The sequence below is a fragment of the Lynx canadensis genome, chromosome D1 (genome assembly GCF_007474595.2).
Source record: "Lynx canadensis isolate LIC74 chromosome D1, mLynCan4.pri.v2, whole genome shotgun sequence".
Lineage (NCBI taxonomy): Eukaryota > Metazoa > Chordata > Mammalia > Carnivora > Felidae > Lynx > Lynx canadensis.
The window spans coordinates 59,501,835-59,528,921 of NC_044312.2; the positions used below are offsets into that span (position 1 = coordinate 59,501,835).

General features: G+C 43.4%; 1 protein-coding gene and 1 pseudogene across 1 annotated transcript in view; one reads left to right on the forward strand and one right to left on the reverse strand.

Moving 5' to 3' along the window:
• The window catches only part of CLPB (caseinolytic mitochondrial matrix peptidase chaperone subunit B), a 143,174-nt gene that overhangs the window by 25,405 nt on the left and 90,682 nt on the right, over window positions 1–27,087 (forward strand). Inside the window, exons 3-4 of the mRNA XM_030332063.1 lie at window positions 4,580–4,666; window positions 26,493–26,596. Of these exons, the coding sequence (XP_030187923.1) occupies window positions 4,580–4,666; window positions 26,493–26,596 (191 nt within the window). The remainder of the gene's footprint in view (window positions 1–4,579; window positions 4,667–26,492; window positions 26,597–27,087) is intronic.
• On the reverse strand, window positions 14,928–15,343 carry LOC115525094 (annotated as a pseudogene).

Below are 27,087 nucleotides of genomic sequence, written 5' to 3' on the forward strand. Positions count from 1 at the left end.
AGGGCACATGTTCTTGTTCTTTTTGTTTGTTTGTTTGTTTTGTTTAATGTTTTTTTTTTTTTTTAATTTTTTTTTTCAACATTTATTTATTTTTGGGACAGAGAGAGACAGAGCATGAACGGGGGAGGGGCAGAGAGAGGGAGACACAGAATCGGAAACAGGCTCCAGGCTCTGAGCCATCAGCCCAGAGCCTGACGCGGGGCTCGAACTCACGGACCGCGAGATCGTGACCTGGCTGAAGTCGGACGCTTAACCGACTGCGCCACCCAGGCGCCCCATTGTTTGTTTATTTTTGATAGCCGGAGAGGGCCAGAGAGAGAGAGGGAGATAGAGAATTCCAAGCAGGCTTCACACTGTCAGCGCAAAGCTTGACACAGGGCTCGAACTCAGAAACCGTGAGATCGTGACCTGAGGCGAAATCAAGAGTCAGATGCTTAGCCAGCTGAGCCACCCAGGCCCCCCATAAGAGGATGTTCTTTGAGCATTACTTTTGGTGGCTGGGAGATGGAGACTGCCTCAGTAGGTATCTCTGGGAGAGCAGAGAAGGAAAAAATCTGGTGAATGTGCCATTGAGAATTATATAGCAATTTTAAAAAATGGAATTATTGTATACTTGGCGGTGTGAGTGAATCTTAAAATGTATTATTTGTGAAAAAAAGTAATAAATACAACACGTGTGTGTGTGTACATATATAAAGAGAAAACACTGCTTGGCTCAGGCTTTGGAAAGCAAGAACCTCTGTCTTGTCTCCTTCCCAGGAGCCAGCATGCAGCTGGGCACAGAGTAGGTATGTACACATGTTTGTTGAATAAATGAAGAGAGGAGTGCCCAGAGCCAAGCTGAATGAATTACCCAGTCATCCTGTGTGACCCTGTCTTAGAATCCCTGGGTATTGGCCAACCTGCCACTGCCAGCATCAGACTACAACACTTCGTTCCATCAAAGAGGTGGAAGTAGGGCAAGGTGGCAGGTGGAAGCCACCCTGTATCGAACACCTGCTGTGTGCCAGGTACTGGGCTAGGATCCCAGCAAATTAGAGGTTAGTGTCCCTATTTGATAGGTGAGAAAACTGAGACTCAGAGAATTGATTGGCCTAGGGTTATCTAGCTGGGCTAGAATGCGAATCCAGGTTTGATTTATTAAAAAGTCCTTTTATTCATCCTTTTCATTACACCATACTCGGTCCTCAAGGGGCATGAGGAGGAGGCATCTCAGTCCTGTTTCTTCAGCCCTACTTTCAGATCAGAGCTGCTTCCAGAATTCTCAGGGCCCAGGCAGGGGAAAACGGCTCATTGTCCCACTGGAGACAGGAGGGATTCTGGCTGCACTGTTTTTCCTGGCCATGCCCCGCTTTCTCATTTTCCTGCCCTGACTTGTCTCCCTTGTCTATGTTACAACAGCTCCCAAACTGTCTTCTTGTCCCCACTTTCTACTCTCTCCCCTTTCAGAGTCAGCTTGCTTAAGCTATCAGGTTAATTTTATAATTTCTTTTACACAGAAACCTTCAGTGACAACCCTTTTGCCTGTGGTAAGAGTCTTAAGGAATGCCAAATAGGTTTCTTCTCTGTTGCCGGCTTTAGCTGATCGATGATGCCTGATTAGAACGAGGGTTGAAAAGGATTCTGAGGCTTGTTCAAAGGCTCCACAGAAAAAACTTCCGGGAGAGATTCATGATTTCTGACTTAGATGCAGGAGGCAGGACAGTAGCATGCATGCCAGGCATTTGTCAACTCTTCAAGTTGGGTTTGTAACCTAGATCTGTTTTTGATTTCATGAAGACTTGTGAACTCCTGGACATTGAAAAAAAAATCTTTTTTTTGAGTACCTGTGCTCTTGTGCACTTTTCTGGAGAGAATCGTCACCTTTGGTCATATTCTCAAAGAAGCCTATGTCTCAAAAGAGATTTACGCCCACTGCCTTGGCCCTGTGTCTTGACTTTAGAGGCTCTGTTGTAGGCCCTGCATACCTTGGCAGCTGCCTGTTTCTCTGCCAAGAACTGTCACCTGGATGGATCTACTTGATGATTTCCAAATATACCTTCCCATTGCTTCCCCGTTTCCTGATAGTGTCTTGGTCCTTTTGTCTTGACTGTTGTGCACTTCCTCCCTCGTCTCTAAACTGTTTCCATTCTTCAAGGCACAGTTCAGGCTTTTCCTTCAGAAACCTCTTTGATTTGCTTCAGCTGGTCCTGATTTTCTGGCCTTCTGTACTGAGGACCAGAGAAATGAAGCCATCCTGTCAGAATCACAGTTAGGATCAGAACCCCAGGCTCTAAACTCTCATACTCATGCACTTTCCACAGCACCTGCTAAACCAGGGAAGGTTTTGTAAGTTAGGAAGGAGGTTTTGTGCAAAGAGATTTTTGTCTCACAGGGTTCTTACTCTCTTTAATATTCTTGGCCATAGAAAATTGTTCCTGCATAAAAAAGGCTTAACTGTGTGTGGTAAAGAGGCCCAGGAGTTTCACCGGAAGAAATCCTCCAAATTAGAGATCAGAGATGAGTGACTTCCCAATCTCCTCTTCAACACTCTTCCCTCAGATTTTGTGCCCAGTCATGCTGCCTTCTCTTCTGGGGGAGAGGCTTTAGCCTCTGCCTCATGCACTCCTTCCTCTCCTTCGACCTCATTTGTCGGGCTAACTCTCTAGCATCACATCCTCAGGAAGGGCTTCCAGGTCACTAAGACTGGGTTAGGTCTCCTGGGTGTGCACCTGTAGCCTATGCTCCCCATTCACAGCGCTCCTCTGATGCATGCTTATGTCCTTGCTGGCCTGTCTTCTCCCCTGTGTGAGCACGGGCCAAGTGAATACATACTTGATATGGCTTTTCCTCAAGCCTTCATCACCTGCTTACTTCAGCAGCACAGAGCTTTTATTTGGCTTGGTCCAGAGGAGCAGTGACTGCAGATTGTGGCACAAGAATGGCACTAGGACTCAATTCTAAGCCTCCAGACTCTCTGCAGGTGCCCTTTCATTTGTTCCCCTCTAAAGAGTCCTCCAAACACCCTCCCACCCAGTCCTCATAAGCAGATCCTGCCTTGTTGGTGAATTGCTCTTGCCTTTTGGTCTCCCTCTCTCCTGGTCTCTTGTAGCACTTCTGGTGGAAAACTATATGCTGCAGGCTTTGATTTCCTGCTGTCCTGAGTCTTCCCTCCACAGCTATGTCATTTGCTCTCTAGGGTACACCTGTGTCTTCTCACCCCCATCCCAGAATCTAGCACAGGACCAGGCACGTATGGTGATTGCTAAAATCAGTTGAGTATCTTGTCTTCCATGTGCCATGGCGTCAGGTTCAGTTTGGAGGAAGGGTGGTGAGGCGAGAAGGGTTCCAGCTCTAGAGCCTTTGTCAGCCTGAATTTCAGTCACTGATCACTCCTTAGCTAGCTTTGTGACCTTCAGCGAGTCATTTCACCTCACTGAGCCTGTTACCTCATCCATGAGAAGAGGAGGTTAGCGTCAGTTCCTTAAGCGTCTATGAAGAGCAAATGAGAGCAGGTGTGTCAAGTTCTGAAGGCAGTTCCTGCTTATAGTAGGTGTCCAGTAAGAGGTTGATTCTGTTTACTCCCCTTCTCTCTATCCACCCCCACATTGTAGAGCCCCCTGTTCCCAGGACCCGGAATTCAGGATTTTAGTGATATATATAAAACTGTGTTTGTTAATTTATCCAGCAACTATTGAGCTCTTACTATGTGTTAGGCACTGGCATAGAGAGTCAGGCTTGTGTGGACTCTCCTAGAAACCTAATGTAGCATTTCTTTCTTTTTTTTTGGTAATATTTATCTATTTTTGAGAGAGAGAGAGAGACAGAGAGACAGAGCACAATTGGGGGAGGGGCAGAGAGAGAGAGAGAGGGAGACACAGAATCTGAAGGAGGCTTCAGACTCTGAGCTGTTAGCTAGCACAGAGCTGCCGCAGGGCTCAAACTCATGAGCTGCGAGGTCATGTCCTGAGTCAAAGTTGGAAGCTTAACCTACTGAGCTACTCAGGCACCCCAATCTAGCATTTCTAGCATTCTTTCCATGTTTCCTTGGGTTTGAGATTTTGAATTTCCAAATCACCACCATACAGAGAAACTTGAGTGTGATCCTTTTGCACACGGGGAATTACCTAGATAAGCAGTGTCATTGGGCATTCAGTGCTAAGCATGGGGAAATTCTAAGGATGGAAAACAGATCTGTGAATTGGATGAGCTAAGGAAGCCTTCTCGGGGGAGCTCTTAAGCCAGGATTGTATTCCATACCATGGAAGTAGGATTAGAATAGGCAAAGAATCAGGGAGAGAGCATTCTGGACCAAGGTAGTGGGAGTGTCAGGGTATTAAGATAGAGAAGGCACATTCTTTCCTCAGAAGGCTGGAAGGATGACAGCAGGGGTCAGACTGAGTAAGGGAAGAAGGAGAGGGGTAGGGGATACCTGGGGAAGGGGGGGAGACTGGCCAGAGGAGCTAGAGTGGGTACTTAGTTCTCAAAGGCCTCTGTTTCCAGATTCATGTAGCCTCCCTATTTGTTGACTGTCTGTCTCATTTCTTCCACTCTTACATCCATGATATGCCATACACTGAAAATATTTCTCTCTTTCTAGGCTCTTGTCAGAAGGTGCAGATGTCAATGCAAGGCACAGACTTGGGTGGACAGCACTCATGGTGGCAGCCATCAGCCGAAACGACAGGTGAGAGATCTCCTTCCACACAGGGCTCCCTTAGCCAGATCCCTGCAGACCACATTCCAGAACCCTCTCCCACCCTTGCTTGTCTCCCTGCTGTTTTCTCCAGAGGCAGGGTGGTGGACTAAGGAGAAGGTCAGGTCTACACCTTGTGCAGTGGAAAGTATAGAAGATGTGGAGAGGGAAGAATATAACTCTGGATCCTAGCTCCATCTTTCATTGGCTTTGTGACATTAGGCATGTCATTTGCATTGTTGAAGTCACAAAATGTTTGGAAGTGTGTTAAGTGGTTGAAGGTACACATTTGAGTTACCTCCATGTTTTCTTATTCCACCATCTGTCCATGTGAGGAATCTGTAGTCACAGTAAGGGCCCCGCTAGGCTATTTCTTTGGAGGTTCTGATGGAAACTAGGGAAGGCCGGGGGCATTCTCCCTCCCAGGGGAGGCCGTGTTCTTTTCCTGCCCGCTCCCCCATTTCCTCAAGGGATAGCTGTTTTGTAAAGACTGAAATAGTCCCCTGTGTGTAGAGAATTACTTCAGTTCTCACAACTGACACAAGATAGGTAGGTAGGTAGGTAGGTAGGTAGGTAGGTAGGTGGTGGTGGATGGATGGATTTCTCATTTTGTAGCTGAGAAAACTGAAGCCCAAAGAGATAAGGTGATTTGTCTGAGATCACACAGACGAGTTAGAGCCTGGTCTGGCTGCCTACAAAGTTTGTGTGTTTTACTTTACCTCATTGCTGCCAGATCCTGGGCTAGTGCTGCATACTGCCTCTCCATCCCAGTCTCTAGCTGTAGTTATGCAAAAGAATTGATTAAAAAGGAGCAAAAAGAAATGCTTTCAAAAAAAGCAGACTGGGCACTTAAGTAGCAGCCACTGAAATTGATAGTTTGAGTTACCAGTTTTAATTTTTCCTTTAAGCAGATCATTAAGGCTTTTGTCTGCCAGTACTGGCCTCCTTTGGAAGGATCATAAATGTGGTGGAAACCAACAAAACGGGTTTTCTAATATAAAGATGGCAATGCTTCAGACTGGCTGAGAGACTTAGCTATACGTGAGATAGGTCTCCCCTCTCTGCTCCTCTGTCCTGAACTTGTTTCTCAGAATTCCATTTCCTTATTTGCCACTTAAGCTCCAAGCCCTTAAAAGAAAACTTGGTGTGGGGCGCCTGGGTGGCTCAGTCAGTTGAGCATCCGACTTTGGCTCAGGTCATGATGTCATGGCACGTGAGTTGGAGCCCCGTGTCAGGCTCTGTGCTGACAGGTCAGAGCCTGGAGCCTGCTTCCGATTCTTTGTCTCCCTCTCTCTCTGTCCCTCCCCCACTCGCACTCTGTCTTTGTCTCTCTGTCTCAAAAATAAACATTAAAAAAAGGAAAAAAGAAAAAAGAAAACTTGATGTAAATAGGCTTTGCAGTTGAGAGTCCTGGAATCCAGTCCTGGTTCTGACCCTTCGTTGAATTTAAGAATTCTGTGGGCACTCTATTTCTTCATCTGAAATCATTTATTTTTACAAACATTTGGTAAACGTCTACTCTGAGCCAGACTCTGTGCTCATCATTGGAGAACCAGAGACCTTGGGAGCTCAAAGTCCAATGTGAAAAAGAATGGCAGGTAGAGAGACAGAGTGTAGTGTAATCAATGATGTCAGAGCCATGTGGACAGGAAATTATCAAAGCAGAGGTTAGGAGAGGACTGACTCTGTGAGCAGGGTAGATTCTTGCTATATTTTTGTGAGAACCCAGTGAGATAGTGTTTGTGCTACCTGTTACAAATGGTGAGTTGTTATTCTCTGTTGCCCATATTAGATGTCTCTGCACATAAACACATGTGTTTATTCTACCGGTGATACTCCACCCACCACCACCTCCACCCCACCCACCAGTTTTCTTTCCCAGCTTGCAAGTATCTCCATTCACAAGAGATAGCAGGTGGTGGAGAAAAGAGAAGGGAGTGTGTGCCCTTCTTTACATAGTATTTTCAGCGCTGAGACAGAATAGGAAATAACACTATACTTAAGAGTACTGTCAATCAGTGAGCAGATAGCTGGTAGATGTGCTTTGGGGACATTTCTCTCTAAATCTAATGAGTTGTTGGCTTAACTGATTGTCCTGTCTTTATCCAGGGCCATTAGCAAATCAGCGTTGCTTGTTGAGCGAAGTGAGAGTGTTGGCTAGTATTTACTTGTTTTGGTTCCTAGGATTAATTATTGGTGTTTTAAACATCCATTTTGTGCCCTCCTCTTCCTTCCAGGGCCCAGGGACAGATTTTTATTGCAAATAGCAAACTTAGGTTAATTTATTCATATCATATACATATACATATATATACACATATATACATTATATATATACATTACATATATATATTACACATATATATTACACATATATATACACATATATACATTATATATATACATTACATATATATATTACACATATATATACACATATATACACATTATATACATATATATACATACATAGGTACATATATACGTATATACATACATTATATACATTATATATATACACATTATATACATATATATACATTATATATACACAGTGTATACCTATATACATACATATGTACATACATATATATGTATATATACATATATATACATATTATATACATATATATTACACACATATATACACAATATATACACATATATATTACATATATATATGTAATATATATGTATACATATATGTGTGTGTGTGTGTGTGTGTATATATATATATATATATATACACATATATATATTTGGCACCTACTGTTTGCCAGTCATTGTTCTTGACAAAGATTCCTGTCCTCACAGAGCATATTTTTCTTTTTTTTTTTTTTTTTCCCACCGAGCATATTTCTATACTAGTGGTCCCTGCGTAGAGAGAGGCAGAAACAGACAATAAATATAATACATAAGTAAACTACATACCTTATTAGAAGGTAAGAAGTGCTATAGAAAAGGAAAAATTGGGGTGCCTGGGTGGCTCAGTCAGTTGAGCGTCTGACTTCAGCTCAGGTCATGATCTCACGGTTTGTGGGTTCGAGCCCCGCATTGGGCTCTGTGCTGGTAGCTCGGAGCCTGGAGACTGCTTCGGATTCTGTGTCTGCCTCTCTCTCTGCCCCTCCCCCGCTTGTGCTCTGTGTCTCTCTCTGTCTCTCAAAAATGAATAAATGTGAAAAGAAAAGGAAAGGAAAAATAGGAGCACCTATGTGGCTCAGTTGGTTGAGTCTGACTCTTGTTTTCAGTTCAGGTCATGATCCCAGGGTATTGGGATCTAGCCCTGCATCAGGCTCCATGCTGAGTATGGAGCCTGCATGGGATTCTCTCTTTCTCCCTCTGCCCCTCTCCCCCACTTGCCCTCTCTCTAAAATTAAAACTTAAAAAAAAAAAAAAGAGAGAGAGAGAAAGGAAAAATGGAACCTGATAAAAAGGAATGCCAGGAGTACCTTGGTCAGAGTGAGTAGGCCTCATTGGTAAAGTGCCGTGGGGGGTGGTCTTGAGAGATGATCATGTTTATGCCAGCACAGTCTGCCAGTAAGTTTCTCCTGATTAGAAGTGTGCTGATCCTCATTTCATCAATCACCAAGCCCTTCTGGAATCAGGCCTGAAATACCACCACCTTTCAGTTGGATTTGGATGAAAGGAGGGTAGAGGAATTGGAAGTTTTGATTCAAAGCTGAGAGCAGAGAACCTTCACCTCCTTTAGATGTTGGCAGCTTGCAAGCTCAAGGGAGAGAGATCCTAAGACCATCTGATCATTTCACCTCAACTGCCGTTAGTGAGTGCCTGCTTCATGCCTTACATCCTTCGGGATAGAGCACAATAGTGTCTATCCTTAAGGAGATTAACATCTTGTGAACTGTTATTTATGTATGTATTTGTCTTTTAACTTAATTTTGAATAGTAAAGATAGTACTATCTTATTTAATTTTGAATAGAAAATACAGTACTGTAGAACAAAATTTTTGAAGTATGTATGGGAACTTAATTTATAATTCTCACCTTTTATTTCCAAAAGGGTTTGCAGTGACTCAAATTAAAATACAAATATAAATGTACATGGGAGAGTTAAAACTGGATCAGAAATCATATTGGTAAAAGGAAAGATAATTGTATCAGGATTGAACGAGAGATTTTCTTTTCTGAAAATAGGTTTATTGTTTTTGTAAAAATAATATGGAGAAGAAAGTAGCAGTCAACTAAATTCCCTCTGTCTAGAGATTGATGTGTGTGTGTGTGTGTGTGTGTGTGTGTGTAATTTTATATAAATGGGACGATGCTGTACTCACTGCAAATCAGGTAATTAGTGGAATTAAGTATTAATTTAGATTGAAGTTTCCTGACGAACAAGGCAAAAAAGGGATATAGAGAGTTTGGTTCATCAGGAAGGAGGAACTTTGTTCTGGCACTCCTTTATACTATCATTTTATGTATCCAGCAAACATTTTTTAAAACTATACTGTGTCTGGTGCTGATGTGCTAGGCTGTGAGGGGATTCAGATAATAAGCATCACAGCCTTTGCCTTAAGAAGCTTACTCGGACTGCTGACATCAAGGATGCAAGTAATGTGATGGCCTTTGTTTTCAGTAGCCATTCTGCCAAAGATTTACCAACATTCTACTAGGATGATCCTTTTGCCAGCCCTAGTAACAGCTTGGGTGTACTAGCGACTTGAGGAGCAGTCGCTGGGGCTGACCCCTTTTCCACAATGAGACCTTCATAAGCCTCATGCCACAGGCACTTGTTTAGCCTGAGTCTGGGTGCCTCATTCTGTGTTGCACTTTGACCCAACCCAACTAAAGGCTAAGCTACAGGGTCCCAGGATGATCACTGTGACTTAGCATAGCCTTCACCAGCTCGTGCAAATATACCCAGCCTTCAGCTAAATTCAATTAGTTTTTCTTTAAGAAGGGAAAGAAATCCAATTTTACCAAACATGGACAGACGGTGGAAGGCACTTTGATGTTACAACCTCTCAGTGATGCTTTACTTAGTCACAAGTTCATAAGCAAGAAGGCTTAATTACTTGGGAAAACACAGGATTAAAACTGGATACAATGGCTGAGTATCCGCTCTTGGGCGACTTGATTCGAACCCATGTACCCAGTTCGTGTGTGGTGCGAACTTTGATGTGTGCTATGACAAGCTGAAAGTCATGACCCCCTCAGGGAAGCTCCTTCACATGGCGTTTGCAGGATGTGTAGGCGGAGAGGCAGGGCCTGCCTGGCCTGTTTGCTCAACTTTGATGTCCAAGCAGCCACAGGCCCCACTGTTTGCTCTTTCACTGAAGGATGGATTGGGAGCCTCCTACCTTTCCCAGTGGACAATGGCCAGCAGTGGAGTGTGACGACTGTTGACCATTCCAGGAGCCTGGTGGACCAGAACAGGGCTTTAGGAGGTGCAGAGCCTGGGGGGCCAAAAGCTGTTTATAGAACAGTCATTTCTCCAGATGTAGCTTTCCTTAAAGCCTAGTGTTGGTTAGATGCTTATTGTGGAGGTAAAAATAGTCTCCTGAGTTTTAGCAGTTACCAACTACTGCTTGGCCCTCTGTCCAGTGTCACTAAAGTATTTGTAAAATGAAGATATAAGTCTGTCCTGTTTACTTCATCAGTGTTTACGTGCAAGGGATAGCGGTGTGATGGAAATACGGTATGATTTAGATCCTTATAGTTTTTAATGACTTAAAACACATGTCTGATAAAAGGAATAGTGTCCAGAAGATACAAAGAAGTGTTACAAATCAACAGTAAAAAGACAACCCAATTTTTAAAAAATGGGCAAAAGATTTGAGCAGACATTAGCCAAAGAAGAGATGGATGACAAATAAGCACATGAAAAGATACTCAGCATTCGTCATTTAGGGAAATGTGAGTTAAAATCACAAGGAGAAACCGCTGTATACCTGCTAGAATGGCTAAAGTTTAGAAAACCTGACGGTACCAAGTGCTGACAAGGATGCAGAACAACTGCCATCATTGCTGATAGGAATGCATTATGCTATAAACCACTTTGGCAGTCTCTCATAAAGGCAAAACATATATTACCATCTAGCCCAGCAAAACCAACTCTTATACCAACTTTGTCCATGAGATATAGAAACATGAATCTTGGGGGCGTCTGGGTGGCTCAGTCAGGTAAGCATCCGACTTTGGCTCAGTTCATGATCTTGCAGTTAGTGAGTTTGAGCCCCGCATTGAGCTCTGCGCTGTCAGTGTGGAGCCTGCTTCAGATCCTCTGTCTCCCTCTCTTTGCCCCTCCTCTGTAAATATGTTTTAAATATGTTTAAATAAACATTTAAAAAGGTTAAAAACAAAAACAAAAATCTTCAAAAAGACATTGATAGTAGTTTATTCATAATTGCCCCAAACTGGAAATCATCCAAATGTCTATCAACTGGTGAATGGACAAATTATGGTACATCCATACAGCGGACCACTATTCTGCAGTTAAAAAAAAAATTACACGTGCAACAACAGGGACAAATATTAAAAGCCTTATGCTAAGCTAAAGCCAGACACAAAAAACTAGCTATGATATAATTCCATTTATAGGATGATCTGGAAAAGGCAATACTGTAGGGACAGAAATCAGGTTAGTGGCTGCTAGGGTTTAGGAGTAGGAGGAAGGGCTCAAAGGAACTTTTGGGTGATGGAAATATTCTAAATCTGGATTGAACAATCAAAACTCATCAAATTGTACATCTTAAAAGGGTGAATTTTACTGTGAGTAAATGATACTTCAGTAAATTGACTTAAAAAAAAACTTTTTAAAAAAGTCATCATCCCAGGACACCTGAGTGGTTCAGTTGGCTGAGCGTCCGACTTTGGCTTAGGTCATGGTCTCACAGTTCGTGGGTTCAAGCTGTTCATCGGGCTTTGTGCTGACAGCTTGGAGCCTGGAGCCTGCTTCGGATTCTGTGTCTCCCTCTCTCTCTGCCCCTCGCCCACTCATACTCTGTCTCTTCCTCTCTCTCTCTCTCTCAAAGGTGAATAAACATTTAAAAAAAAATTTGTAAAAGCCATCATCCCTGTCTAATTTTCATTATTAATTGTGACTGGTGGCACACTGAGAATTTGTTTGTCATGTCAAAATGAATTCGTATAGTTCCTGGTCACCTGGAATGTTTAGATTTCCTATTGTTGATGGTATTTCACGTGTATACTCTAATTGTTACTAGAGAATAAAGGTTTGTGACTTCACATGATTTGTGACGTCATAAAGTGTAATTCCTGATGAACAACGACAAATTCATTTACAAGCGATACACAGGGAGCTTATGTAAATTCACAAAGTATCCTATGATTCTTCATAGTAAGAAAAAAGTTCAGGATACAGGACTGGGAGCTTGTCTTCCATCCCACATGATCCTCAGACTCCTTGTCCCTGGACTGCCAGGCAGTGAGACCACCTAGATAGTGTGGCTGTTGTGCCTCAGGAACCAAGAGTGGGATGGTGGGGGGGAGATTCAGATAAGTCCACTTGGGCTTGATGGTTACTCTGAAAGCCCCTGCCTCAGAGAAGGTGAGGTTATGAAGCAGAGCTCCGGCAAAACTGTTTGAAATTCCCCACAAGAGTCTCCCTCCCTCCTCTGCTTTTTCTCCCGGAGTGCATTTCATAAGCATCGGAAGGACTGCTTCCCGGCACTGCCTTCCCTGCTTGGCCGGGGTCCCTGAGGAGCTGATCTAATGAGTGGATAACACGCATTTGCCAAGGCCTTCCTGGATGTGGTACCTGGGCTTTGTTAATTTTAAAATGCCGCCATCCTTGGCTGAAGACCATTTAATTTCCTCTCATAGCAGTCACTTATTTTTAGCATTTGCTTATTTTCCCTCCACCTTACTGAGATGGTGGGTGGGCATTAAAACCTGTCTTTAAGAAACCAGTAGCTCAATTGAGATTCCTGGCTGTGCAGGCCTTTCTTTATGGGGTCAGCCACTGCACAGGTGTTCTTAGAGTGATGCTGCTCCTGGAGCTGGACCAGGGGCAGCTTCCCTGAGTGGCTCTCCTTCCTTGTTGGCTGGCCAGAGGCAGTGCTGGTAGAGCACCCTTGCACCTGTGCTTCAGTGCAGGTCCTTCGGGGGCCCAACCATGTAGAGGTCTATCCTGCCTCAGAGTTCTGCAGCCTCTTCCCAGGGTCCCCATCCTGTTCTTGGCCTGGCTGCTTATTGCCTGTGCTGTGCTGGCCGATCTTCTGACTGTAGTGGTGATCACGGCTATGGTTGTGATTGAGTGCCTTCTGTATGCCAAGCCTATGTCAGGCACTTCTCAGGTTGTCTCTAATGCTCACTGCAATCCTAATAGGGAAGGATTATTATCCCTATTTTGCAGATGGGGAAAGTGAAGCTCAGGGATACCCAGGGTTGTCTAATAAGTGAAAGAGGGAACCAGGATTTGAAGCCAGGTGTCTTTGAAGCACAGATTCTCATTTTTTCCACTGGAGTATGCTGCCTGTGGAGGGAGATGGTGGGGAGCAAGGCTGTGGGTTGGCCTAAGGGGTGCTGGGACTAGAGTGAAGTCAGCTCAATTAGGGTTTCTTGATGATGTGCTGGATGATTATGAGAAGTCTAAAAGCAGACAAAACATTCTCCGTTTCTCAAAAAGCTGACAATTGGGGGGTGCCTGACTGACTTAATCAGTAGAGCATGCAACTCTTGATCTTGGGGTTGTAAGTTCAAGGCCCATGTTGGGTAGAGAGATTACTTAAAAATAAAAAAATCTTAAAAATCTGGCAGTAAAGGGATAAACAAGTCCCACTTTAACTGTAGAATGAGGCAGAATGTGGTCAGTGCCTCAGAGAAGATCACCTATAGTGCTAGGTGTAGATCACGCCATGTAGAGGCAACATCATTAAGGGAAGCCTTTCATACGAGGTGGGCCTTGAAAGTTGGACAGGATTTTTGATTGATAGAGGTGGGGGCTAGAAAGACAGCATTTCTGAGAGAAGGACTGTGGGGAGCATAGGTTCACAAAGGTGAGAAAGTAGGACTCTGCCAGATCTTGTTGGAGGATCTAGCAGAGGCTAGAGACCAGAGAATGTGAAGGAAAGGCCTTATCCAACACAGGCCATGATCCTCTCAGTCTTTGGTAGCCTAGCATTGGTACAGCTGTAGCTCTAGAGCTGGATTATCTGGGTTCAACCACATTCTTTCTCTTACTAGTTATGTACCTCGGCATGTTCTTTCACTTATCTGTGATTGTTTCTTCACATCTACTATAAAATGGGGATAATAAGTAGATCTACCAGAAAACGCTGTTTCGAGGTTTAAATATGTAAATATATGTAGTGTTAGAACAATGCCTACCATATTGTAAGCACTTGATAAGGGTTTGTTACTTTGGTTAGTGGTAGTAGTGGTGCCTTAATTATTATTCTTGTTGTTGATTATTGGTCACTCCAGGAGGAAATTAGTGAATGGTCTACAGGTAAGCCTGTCTTTGAATGTAGGGTATTACTTGTCTCTCACCAATACCTTTAGGTGACTCAGAAGTAGTAGGGCTTTGGAGATTCTTTTTCCACTCCTTTTCATCCTAGAAGCTGGGCCTAGAACATGAGACCCCAGAGCAGGACACTTTGATATGGGACTGGCTCTTGTCCCAGGTGGCCACCTGCCCGATGCTGGACAGTGCTCAGTATTTCCCAGCAAGAAAGGGTGGGTGAGAATGCTGGCCAGGTGCCCGGAATGCCAGCATCATGTCCCCAGAAAAGTGTGCCGAGTTTGATGTTTCTCCCACTGCTGCTGCTGTGGCCGATTATGTCTGAGTAACAGAGTCATTTCTAATCCCATTTGGAATCATTGCTCAAGATAATCCTGTTTCGTAGTAATGATATTCCAATTCCAGCATGCACCGATTCTAGTTTGGCAGATGCATGCCTTGACCTCAGGCAACCCAAGACAGTGGTCCCTGGAAAGCAGTGCCAGCTCATTTGCCTAACATAACAATCTCAGGATAACCCCCCTTCTCCAACACTATATCTTGTTCGGGAGTTCTGTGTTCAGTGATCTCCTGGAGAGTTTCAGTTGGGACCAACAAGGAGAGCATCCAGTGCTCATCCTGGTCATGGGGAAGGATACATTGGGAAGGATGTTCAACTTCTAAGGACTGTGATATGGTTCACTCCCACATCTTTTCTTTAAAGACATCAGATCCACTCTCTGCCATGGGCTCTTTCTTTCTTTCTTTCTGTCTTTCTGTCTTTCTGTCTTTCTTTCTGTCTTTCTATCTTTCTGTCTTTCTGTCTTTCTTCCTATCTGTCTACCTATCTGTCTACCTGTCTGTCTACCTATCTATCTAAGAGAACAAACTATACCTTTATTTACTTTTCATTAAGTTTAAATCCTTGAGGGGTACAACATCACACGGATTCTGTGGCCAGAGGCTTTAGCAGGAAGATTGCTTCAGAATTTGGCATGAACCATGCCAGTGGTTCCACAAGCACAAGTTACTTTTCTCCATATTGCTCTGGTTTTGTTCGGTTTGCCACCAGGAGTCACTGTGTTGTTCTTTGCTTTGTACATATATGCATATCTCTTGCCTAGATAGAATTCAGTTTTATCTAGAGCATAAACATCTTCAGTTTTAAGAAGAGCTGTGTGCTCCCTCTGGTTCCAAAGACCTCACTTATAGCCAACAAAAATGGCCTTGGACCACAGCCTAACAGACATATTTGTTGTTTTAAGAGTCCTGTTCCCAGCAGGCCTCCACAGGGTCCAAGGGTCCAAGATGGTGGAAAGAGGTGAGCTGCTTATTTAAATAAGGCTGCAGGCTAGTGGGTCAGGAGTATACAAGCAGTATAGTAGGTGTGTGTGGGTTTCAGCAAGGTATTTGTCTCTCATGACATTTCGCATGAATAAAGTATGATGTGGAGAATAGTTCAGACAGACTAATAAATGGTGAATGACCTATTTCATATGTTGTGTATATATGATTGGAGACTGGAGAGCAGACTCAAGTGGTGAGCCACAGGGCCTCGTCCTTTTCAGTAGTTACATCAGTGATTCTATTGAGACCATGGATAAATGCCAACCCAATTGGCAGATTAAATGAAGCTTAGAGAGAGAGCTAATATGTTAGGTGAAAGAATTGTGGACATGAAAAAAGAACTCAGTGGGTTAGAACAATGGTTAAATCTGTGGTGATAAACATTAATAGGGATGAGTGTTTAAGTCTACAATTAAAAAACCAAAAACCAACCATAAAATGCAGGGTGAGGAAGTCCCAACTTAGCAATACTAGCAAATAAAGCCCAGGAGCTGACTAAAAACTCAGTGTATCAGCAGTGCAGTGTTAAGGCCCCAGAAGTGAATTGATTCAACAAATATTTACTGGTCTGTACTGGGTCTTATGTGTGAGAAACAGATGGTCAAGCACAGTCCCTGCTTTGGGGAGTACACAGTCCAGTTATGTATGACAGTGGTGAGGAACAAGAGCTCTGGAAGGAGACTGCCTGAGTTTAAAACCTAGCTGTATCTCTTAACTAGCTCTGTTTTCGTATCGGCAAAATGCGAATAATAATAGCACCTACCTCAGCAATGGTGATTGTGAAGATTTAATCTCCACATAAGATGCACAGAAGACTATTTAGTGCATAGATACCTGCTTGTGTTATTAATATTTTTTGTTTTCTTGTTGTTATTTTCATCCAGAGTTGAAGAAGAATACCAGCCCCAGCGTGCTCTTATAGATCATTTGCCTAGAGAGAGCCTAATCAGGCCCATACTGTGGTGAAATCCCTACCATCAGAGCTTGACCACATTAGCCCATAGGTTTGACAACCATATATTATAGAGCACAGATTGAAAGACATGAAAGATAGGGAATTACATTTGAAACTAGGCTAAGGATGTGAAATCGAGATTGTGTTGGAAACCCTGTGATGGTGGCCTTGATTCCTTGCCCCTCTCCTTAATGTGCCATGTCTTCCTTGAGCCTTGCCCCAAGTGATCTCACCACTGATTTTGACCCTGTCCATCTGAATGAGACTCCCTTTTAACCCAGCTGGCTGCTATGACCTGCTTTACTATACCATCTGAAAATGTCACTGTCCCTGGTACACAGTAGGGGCTCAGTAATTATGGGATAGTAAGACACACTAATGGATGGATAGTTGGATGAGTGAGAACCAGTGTAGTTTAGTGAAATATGTACTAGGTTTGGCCTTACACAGACCTAGATTTGAATCTTGGTTCCTATGCTTAATGTGTATACTTTGGCAATTCACATTATTTTGCTGAGCCTCAGTTTATTCACTTATAAAATGGGACTAGTACCTCATTGCAAGTGGTTATATGGAGCTGAAATAGTGAATGTAAAGTGCTTATCACACTATGGCTGCTGTTACTATGATTATTAACTTTTGCCTTTTGAGAGAAGTAAACAAAAGATTATTATCCTCTTTTGAGAAAATTGGGGCACATTTTCTATACAGGTACTTTGCCTCCTACCTGATCCTTAGTTTGTTTCCTAAGGAACCTGCTTTATTATTACTATTTTTTTAACTTTTCATTTTTTTTAATTAATTTATTTTTTTAATATATGAAATTTATTGTCAAATTGGTTTCCATACAACACCCAGTGCTCATCCCAAAAGATGCCCTCTTCAATACCCATCACCTAGCCTCCCCTCCCTCCCACCCCCCATGAACCCTCAGTTTGTTCTCAGTTTTTAAGAGTCTCTTATGCTTTGGCCTAAGGAACCTGCTTAAAAAAGAAAACTGCTTTCCTCACCCTCTCCACTCCCATTTCATGCCCCCATGCCAAAGGACCTTTAGATTTAACACATGCCGGTGCCTTTGGTCAGGCCACCCTGCTTTCCTGACCAGCTCATAGACCAGCCAGTAGGCTGAATGAGCCACAGCTCATTTGACTTTCCAGCAAACCTCCTGAACTCTGACCTCTTTGCTTCCTCCCTTCATCGAGGTGTGCACTGGGTTGAGAATAGGTCAACTCTTTGTCTTCTCCTTGGGACCCGTGACAGTTATCACAGTGACCCTATGCTTTGGATGTAGGGGGGCGGGTAGAGGGGAGGAGGAGTTGGAGGAGCTTCTCCTGAAGCTCAACATTGTGTGGGGACGACCTGGAGCTGGGATCACTGCCCTTCTTGCTTCACCAACTCCAGCTGCTCACCAGCTGTCTTTGACACGTGCCTGCCCAGCATAGGCCTCGGCCCACATCACAGGTTTCCTTGCTTTTTCCTAAACAATGTGGCAACCCCAACCCCCTCCGGCCACTGAGAGCAGAAAGCCTTAACATCGATCGATGTAACTATCTTCCATGCATTGTGACACCCCACTGTCCTGAAAGCAGGAGCTCATCAAGGTCGGTGTGAGCCAACCTTCCTACATGAGCTCCCACCTCTAATCTAATTATAATATGATCAGCAAATTAAAATGTGCCTCTTGGGGGCTGTGGTTCCAAAGGGAGTTTCATGAGTCCCAGGAGCTTCCAGTTAGGGACCACTCTCCTATTCATTTCCTCACCTTTGTCTGGGAACTGCCTGGTGGAAGGCAGGAAAGGCCTCATGCTCAGGAGAGGAAGATGAAGGTTTTCCACGGCTAAACCACCTGTGGCCTAGTTTGGAACCTCAGATAGGAGATGGCTAGGCAGGGCTGAGACAGTTGCCATCTACCATTCTCCATTTCCCATCAAATAAAATAATGATTGGAGTGCCTGGGTGGCTCAGTAGGTTAAGCATCCAACTTCGGCTCAGGTCATGATCTCCTAGTTCGTGAGTTCCAGCCTTGTATCAGGCTCTCTGCTGTCAGCACAGAGCCTGCTTCAGATCCTCTGTCCCCCTTTCTCTCTGCCCCTCCTCAGCTTGTTTTCTCTCTCTCTCAAAATAAATAAACTTATGGAGAAAATAATAATTTTATTTATTCATCATTTATTCATGCACTTATTCAGAAAGCATCTACTGACCACTTTGATCCAGGCACTGGGCAAGGAGCTGGGAAGGAAGGTGGAGACATGGTCTCCATGCCTCATGGTCTAGCAGGAAAGGTAAATACGAGTAAATAGGCAATCATGGTACAATATGATCAGGGTCACCTACCCGTGGGTGTGGCTGTTGCATTCTGTAGACAAATAAGAAGGGCATGGATCCAGGCTGGAGGTCAGACAAGACTCGGTGAATTGGTGACCTTATCACTGAAGAGCCCTGAAAGTGATGAGCACTAACCAGTTGAAGGAGAGGGGGGGCACTCCCAGCAGAAGTCGTGGCACATTTGACAGTCTTTGGTGTACTTCAGAGAATTCATTGTTTTCTCTGGGTCCTTAACCCATTAGTCCCCAAGATCTACCAGATCATCATAGGAATTAGAAGGTCTGCAGTTGAGAGACTTCCTAAAGGAATAAACTTTTGGAACAAGTGGTTAAGTTCAGTTAATGATTAATAGAAGGGGATAGGGAATCAACCCTTCTAAAAGATCATGTTGGTGTTGTTGAATGTATATCTAGTCTGTTGCTTCTAACTGCTATATCAGATAGTGTGTCTCTACCACATTGAACTTAACTCATTCCCCAGTGATGGATACTTGATTGCCTGCAACTCCCCACTGTCACAAAATGCTGGGATGAACATCTTCCATGTTGCCTTTTATGGATCTGTGTAAGAATTGCTCTGGGATATATATATTCAAGAGAAGTGCTGGGTCATAGAGTAAGGTACTTTAATTTGACAAAGTGTTACAAGCTTGGCTTCTAGAGTGGCTGCACCAGTCTATCCTGACAGTACGTGAACAGTCCCAGAACCCCATGTCCTCTCCAACACTTGGCATTTTTTAGCTTTCTAACTTTTGCCAATATGTTGGATTTAAAGTGATATTTCATTGTTTTAATTTGCATATCTCTAATAACATAAGTTTGAGGATCTTTTCATATACTTAATGATCATCTTTTTTGTTTGTTTCTTCCTCTGGGAATTCACTGTTCATACCCTTGCCCCATCTTTCTGTTGGACTTTCTGATCCTATCTTTGCTGCTAAAACCTGACTTGAGGCACAGCGTTCCCACAGATTGTTAGCTCTTGGGAGTCAGTATAGGAGCGTGAGGGGCAACATGGCAGAGGGATAAGGACATGGACTTTGTAGCCACACTGCCCTGGTTTGAATTCCACCTCCACTCCTTACAGCTGAATGATACCTTGGACACGTTACTTAACCATGCAGTGCCTCAGTTTTCTTAATGCATAACATGCCTCATTGTGTTGCTGTAAAGATTGAATGTGTTATTATATATAAAGTGTTTAAAACAGTGTGTGTCATGGGGGAAGTATACACAAATGTTAGCTCTTGCGATTAGACTACTACCTTCCTCCTACTTAGCCATTCTGTACCCTTAAGAAAATAGATATTTGTACTAGCAGGCAGTAGAAACAAGGCAGAGAAAAAAATAGCTCTCAGCCTAGGATCAGAGTTTACCCTCACTTCCTTCACCTTCAGTATTCACAAGACCCTGCCTTTTTGGTGAGTACTGGGCGGAGATAAGAACAGAACAGATCCTGATGGGCACACAGGAAGGAAGTACTGCTGCTAGAGCCAGGTCATTAAAGGACAAACTCCTGTCCTCTTGGGCTGTACACATCCTCTGAATCTTGAAATTAGGGAAAGAGAGTCTGGAAATTATCTCTAGCCTTTGAGACTAATCCTCACATTGGTAGGCATATCTTTCCACAGACCACCAGAGACCAAATCCTGAGCTGGCTTGGAGAATTGCTGATATTCTTAAGTCTTTGCCTATGGAGAACTTGAAGAGTAGTTGACATAGATCCTTTGAGTAGAAATGTTTCCTGTTGTAGAAAAACGTTAAGTGCATGGAATGACTTACTCTGCCCCCTTTAATCCAGATGTTAAGACCACGAAGGCCTAGCCCATACACCAAAGTCTGTTTGGTACCAGCTATCCAAATTTAAGGCAGTAATATCTAAACCCAGACGTACAAAATGGCACCTAGTATGCTGGCACGAGAACAGAGGGGAGGCTGCAGTTGTCCTTTGATGGATCACCTCAAATAGCAGTGTCTGCTTCCCTTTGTGCCATCAGATTCTCATTTTACTCCTGACCTTGTACTCCCCTTGTCAGCCAGATGGGCCAACTCACCTTCTCCCCATGTAAGTCACCTTCTCCCCGATACAGTTCTGAACCTGGGGATTTGTTTCTGCTTCAGCAAAAAGCGTCAAAGAGACAGAAATCACTTCATTTCCAAAGTCTTACTGCTGCTCCTGGTTTCTGCTTCTTTTGCCTTGCCTTGACCTCTGGTACCTGGATATTCCTTAGTTTCTGGCTGCTTACTTGGTTTGTGGCCTACTGTTCTCCTTTAGCTCCTAGCCCTTAACATCTGACCTGGCTTTTGACTCTCTACCGCATATCAGTGCTGCCTAGTCTCTGGCCCTTGGTTCTATTTTGACTCTGAACGTTTTGATACTTGCTGGGCATGGCCAACTGCTAAGTCTGTTCTTACCAGCTTTGCCGTAGCTTTCTCTAACCTGGCTAGCCTGTTTTTGTCCTGCTGTAGCCCACAGGTCTGGACACTTCTTTTGGTCATCAGAGCTAGCTTTGATTACCAAAGCTAAGCATAGTCATGTAGCCCTCTGGCCTGATCTGGGCTGGCTTCTCCAAGAGGGGTTTGATCCCCGTGAAGCTCTGGATTAGATGCTTTCTAAGTACGTAAATGGCCCTTGGACAAAAAGCCTCCTAGCCATCTGGCAAGGTGTTTGGTGCCATTCTTGGCCACTAAGCAGCCACAGTTCCTTTAGTCCTAGCAATACCCCATAGTGGGGCTGCTGCCTTTTGAGTTTTATTAAAAGTGAGGGAAATTTTCTCTGAGGTTTCAGAATGAGTCACTAGCTTGGTGGCTTACCCTCTTTGGCCTCCAAGTTTGTGAAGTGAATTGCCCATTCCCTTTGATTGGGTTAGCTGCCCGAGGGCCGAGCCTAGTCACTGTCTTCTCTCCATCCTACCAGACCACTGTCTGCCCTCCAGGGCCAAGGGCGGCATACTTGGTTGCTTGGACACGTCTTGCAGCCTACAAATTGGACAGACGGAATCAATACTCATGAACCTGGAGAGGCCCAGGTTAGCACAGTTAGTGACACCAGCTGCCTGGAGGGACAGCCTGCCATGGGAGGGGTTGTGATTGAATGGTGATTGGATACAGCATCTGAGGATTAACCAAATTATGTCCCTTTGAGTTTAGATCGACAAACCTTTCTCACTTGGATTTTATAACAAGCTGACTTGTGCAGAATATAGAAGAGCTGCCTTCTTAACACAGGGCTGTGCCGGCATGAGTCCTGGGGGAAGGGTGGTCAGGTATACGTGCCCACTGTGGCCCAGATTCATGTTGTTATCACTCAGATTATATGGAGAAAGGGAAGAGAGCTCATATTTGTGGAGCTTCTTCTATGTGCCATGTGCCACAAAGTTTCACATACTTTCTCATAACCTGAAAAGGAGGCGTCATTATCTCCATTATTCTGGTAAGGAAATGGAGTCTCAGAGGTGAAGTAACTTATCCAGGGTCACAGGCAGTAAATGACAGAGCTTTAATTTAAACCCAGGTCTCTCTGTGCTTTTTATAAAATATCATTCTGTCTTCCTAATTTAAGTGTCTTAATTCACATTTCTCTTGACTTCCGCACAGCCCAACCACAGAGTCAGGTACATAGTAATAATAATAACCAATGTTTATTGAGCACTTATTGTATGTCAGATGGTGTTCTAAGCACTTTACATGTGTTAACACAGCCATATAAGCCAGATGCTCTTATTATCCTTGATAATTATGAGATTGCAAAATGATGATGTTCTAATTTCATCATACCTTCTACATTTATTAGTTGTCATTCTACAGTAAGGAAGAGCTTTCCTTTCTCTCCATTAACTTGTTTTCAGTATGGAATTATGGAATCTTATTTTACTCAATGGGTTGTAATCCGTTACTGTCATTATTCATGTTGATGCTCAGATTGTCCCAGATTTTATTTTATTTTTATTTTATTTTTTTATTTTTATTTTATTTATTTTTAAATGTTTATTTTTGAGAGAGAGAGAGAGAGAGAGAGAGAGCAGGGGAGGGGCAGAGAGAGAGGGAGACACAGAATCTGAGGCAAGCTCCAGGCTCTGAGCTGTTAGCACAGAGCCCGACACGGGCCTCAACCTCACGAACCACATGATCATGACCTGAGCCGAAGTTGAATGCTTAACTGACTGAGTCACCCAGGCAACCCAGATTGTCCCAGATTTTAAAGCCATATTCTTTTTTTTTTTTTTAAGTTTATTTATTTTGAGAGCGCAAGTGAGCAGGGGAGGGGCAGAGAGAAAAAGGGAGAGAGAGAATCCCAAGCAGATGCCCTGCTGTTGGTACAGAGCCCAACACAGGGCTTGATCCCATGAACTGTGAGCTCATGACCTGAGCTGAAATCAAGACTCGGATGCTTAACCAACTGAGCCATCCAGGCACCTCTTAAAGCCAGTGTTCTTAACCTCTATATCATACTACCTTTCTAGCAGATATTTTTTCTCACTGCCGTCAATTGATTTGCCTATGTATAACAGCCTTTTTGTACCCTTTGGCTTTTAATCTTCTGGGAAACAGTCTCATCCCACTTATGTGTAAACTAAGAACAAATATGTCTCCAAGTGAGAACCTGACAGACTCTGCTATGAATTCAGTATCTGAGTTTTAGATGTGGATTTTAGCTGCTTACAGACACTTGTCATTTCTCTTTGGAATTATAATCCATATCCTACAAGGATTACCTGTGAAAGGTACTTCTTAAGATCCTTGTAGGTAAGGTGAATAAACACCTGAGATTCAACCTGACCATGCTAGATGAGTTGTAGAAGCACCTCAGCTACGTGTCTGGTTCTTTGATCTGTCTGTGAGGAGTGTGTGTCTGTGGACATGGAATTACTAAAATTCGTTCATTTATGCAGCAAGTAATTGAGCCAGGTTGTTTGCCTGTTGAAGGTAATGAAATTCAAGCCAGTTAGTACAGGGAAAACCCTCAACACTGATGGTTACAGATACTGAAAATCTAACAAAGAAGAGAAAAACTAAAACTACTGTTTGACTCTTTAATAGTTATAATAATTAGAGTAAGTTTTTGAATTGCTTATCACTTATGCCTTCAAAAGCATTAACAGTTCTGAAGGCCAGTAAGCAAAAGATTAACATACTAAGAGAAAAATGGTCAAAGGACATTATGAAAATAAAATCAACTGTTGTGATTCATTAAAAAAGAAACACAACCAGCTACTAAACATTTTTTTTTTTATTGTTTATTTTTGCGAGAGAGAGACAGAGGGCGAACAGGGGAAGGGCAGAGAGAGAGAGGAAGACACAGATCTGAAGCAGGCTCCAGGCTCTGAGCTGTCAGCACAGAGCCTGACATGGGGCTTAATCCCATGAACCACAAGATCGTGACCTGAGCTGAAGTCAGACACTCAACCAACTGAACCACCCAGGTGCCCCCTAAACATATTCTTTTAAGTCCAACCTCATTAGTAATCAAAGAAATTCAGTTGAAACGGCAGTGTGATTCCATTTCTCTTTACCAGATTGACACGTGATGAAGAAAAATAAACACCCTATTTTGAAAAAAAAATTTTTTTAATGTTTATTTATTTTTGAGACAGAGAGAGACAGAGCATGAACGGGGGAGGGGCAGAATTGGAAGCAGGCTCCAGGCTCTGAGCCATCAGCCCAGAGCCTGACACGGGGCTCAGACTCACGGACCGCGAGATCGTGACCTGAGCTGAAGTCGGACGCTTAACTGACTGAGCCACCCAGGCGCCCCGATAAACACCCTATTTTGGAGAAAGGAAGGCCCAACAGTTACTCTCTTTTTCCTTTGCTAGTAAAAAAAAAAAAATTGGTACAGTCTTTCTGAAATTCAGTTTGGTGATATTTATCAAAACCCTTAAAAAGGTTTAAGCTTTTGACCTAGGACTTCATCTCCAATGAATTTAGCCAAAGGAAATAATCAGACATGTGTTACTGAAATATTAAAAATAATCTAACGTTTTACAGTAGGAGATTGGCTAAATAAAATATATAATAGTCTTATAGTAGAACACTGTGCAGCCGTTAAAAAACGATGTGGTAGACAGGGGATCCTGGGTGGCTCAGTTGGTTAGGCATCTGACTTCAGCTCAGGTCACGATCTCACGGTTTGTGGGTTCGAGCCCCGCGTTGGGGTCAGAACACTGTGCAGACACACTCGGTGTCTGGAGCCTGCTTCTGATTCTGTGTCTTCCTCTCTCTCTGCCCTCCCCTGCTCTTGCTCTGTCTCTCTCAAAAATAAAATAAAACATTAAAAAAAAACCCAATGTGATAGACAAATACTTAAAACATGGAATTATGTGTGTTTGTGTGTGTTCAGAGAAAATTTATGTATGATCTTATTTTTGTAAATAAAAATGTACATACATTGAAAAAATGGATGTTTTATATTCTTTTTTAAAACATATTTTTTAAAGGTTATTTATTTATTTAGAGAGAGCCCGTGCATGTGAGCAGGGGAGAGGGGCAGAGAGAAAGAAAGAAAGAGAGAGAGAGAGAGAGAGAGAGAGAGAGAGAGAGAGAGAATCCAAGTAGGTTCCATGCTGTCAGCACAGAGCCTGACGTGGGGCTCAGTCCCATGAACCATGAGATCATGACCTGAGCCAAAAGCACAAGTTGGTTGCTTAACTAACTGAGCCAGGTGCCCCTGTTACATATTCTAAAATATTTCCTTCTTTTTAATTATCTATATCTTCTGAATGTTTTATAGTGAACACATTTTTTTTTTTTTTTTGTTACAGAAAAAATAAAGCATTGGCAGGAATATTCTGTAATAGGAGTGAAGTAAACGTATATACGAACACTTCCTGGGTCACGGATACTATGCTTGGTGCTTTATAAATTTACCTAATTTAACCTCACTGAGTCTGTAGAGGCCCCTGCCTCTGGTCCTCCTCCCTCCACTCCATTCACACACAGCTACTGGAGTGGCTTTTCTAATAGCAGTGGTTTGGAAGGATATACCAAACTGTGAATAGCGGCTACTCTTGGGAATTTTAAGGAGGTGGATGTTTTAATTTAGTATTTCAATATGGTATGTATTTTTCTAAGTCTTTGTATTTTGAGGTGGGGAGGAAAGGCGTATGTTGTCAGGTCCCTTCCCCTTTAAGCCCTTCAGTGGCCTGCTTCCTCTCCCATGCTTCTTTCCCTTACACTCTCTGCTCCAGCCCTACTTTCTTCAGGGGAAGCCCCGTGCTCATTTGCCTCCAGGATCTGTAAACGCATTGAGTCCTCCCACTTCACCATCCCAGGTCCGACTCTGTAGCCTTCAAGTCTTAAATACCTTAAATACCACATCCTCTGGGAGGCCTTTCTTGATCCCTTCCCTTGGTTTCCTGCTGCACATGGTACTTCTTCCATCATAGCCTTGATCACACATTGCTACAATTTTATGCTAAATTGTCGTCCTCCCCAGAAGACTGTAACCTCCATGAGGGCACAGACCCTAGCACAGTGACTACAACACAGGAAGCATTTGACAACTAATTGTTGAATAAATACTTTGTATTTTGTAGTTGTGGAAACCTATAGGGCCTTAGAAAGGTGTTAAATAACTTGGCCAGAGCCTCTCAGCTAGTAAGTTTCAGAGCTTTCCTACCCTAGACTTTCACACTGGCAGAGTTCATGTTGTTTCCCCTGTACCACTCACTTGAACAGATGCAGATCCAATCCCCAAACAGGTATCAGAATCTGAGACTCTACTTCCTAGGCGTTTCCAGCTTTTGACACTTCTGTCTTTCTGATTTCTTCCAGTGTGGTGCAGGTCCTCCTTGCTGCTGGTGCTGACCCAAACCTCGGGGATGATTTCAGCAGTGTTTACAAGACTGCCAAGGAGCAGGGAATCCATTCTTTGGAAGGTAAGCATAGACTCCCCTGCTGTTCTGAGCACTCTTCTCCCTTTGGCTACCAGGCAGTCTTGCTCTGTGCCAGCTCTACCAGAAACTCAGAGTGAGAGTCTATAAGTTCTTTATCCTCTGGGAACTCATGGATAACCCAAAAGGCTTGGAATAGATGCCTTTCACAGTCCCTTGTGGCTCTATAATTTAATTTATGTCCCTTCAGAAGTCTCAGGGAATAAGATAGAGGCCTGACTTCATGACCGCAGCAGGGAGTGGGGGTACTTTTTACCTGGTGTTCCGAAAGCGCCTCAGCCTGTGGAGCCTCAGAGGAGTGGACAATGGAGCAGGTTTCCATAAAATAATTAAGGCAACTGCATGGAATGTGGCTTTGTTCCTCTTCTACTTCCTGCAGACTTACCCTGTTCCGTCCCTGCCCTAGAACTAGAAAGTAGCCTCACTGATTTCCTCCGCCTCAGAAGTCCCTCTGAATACTACTCCAAATACTGCTC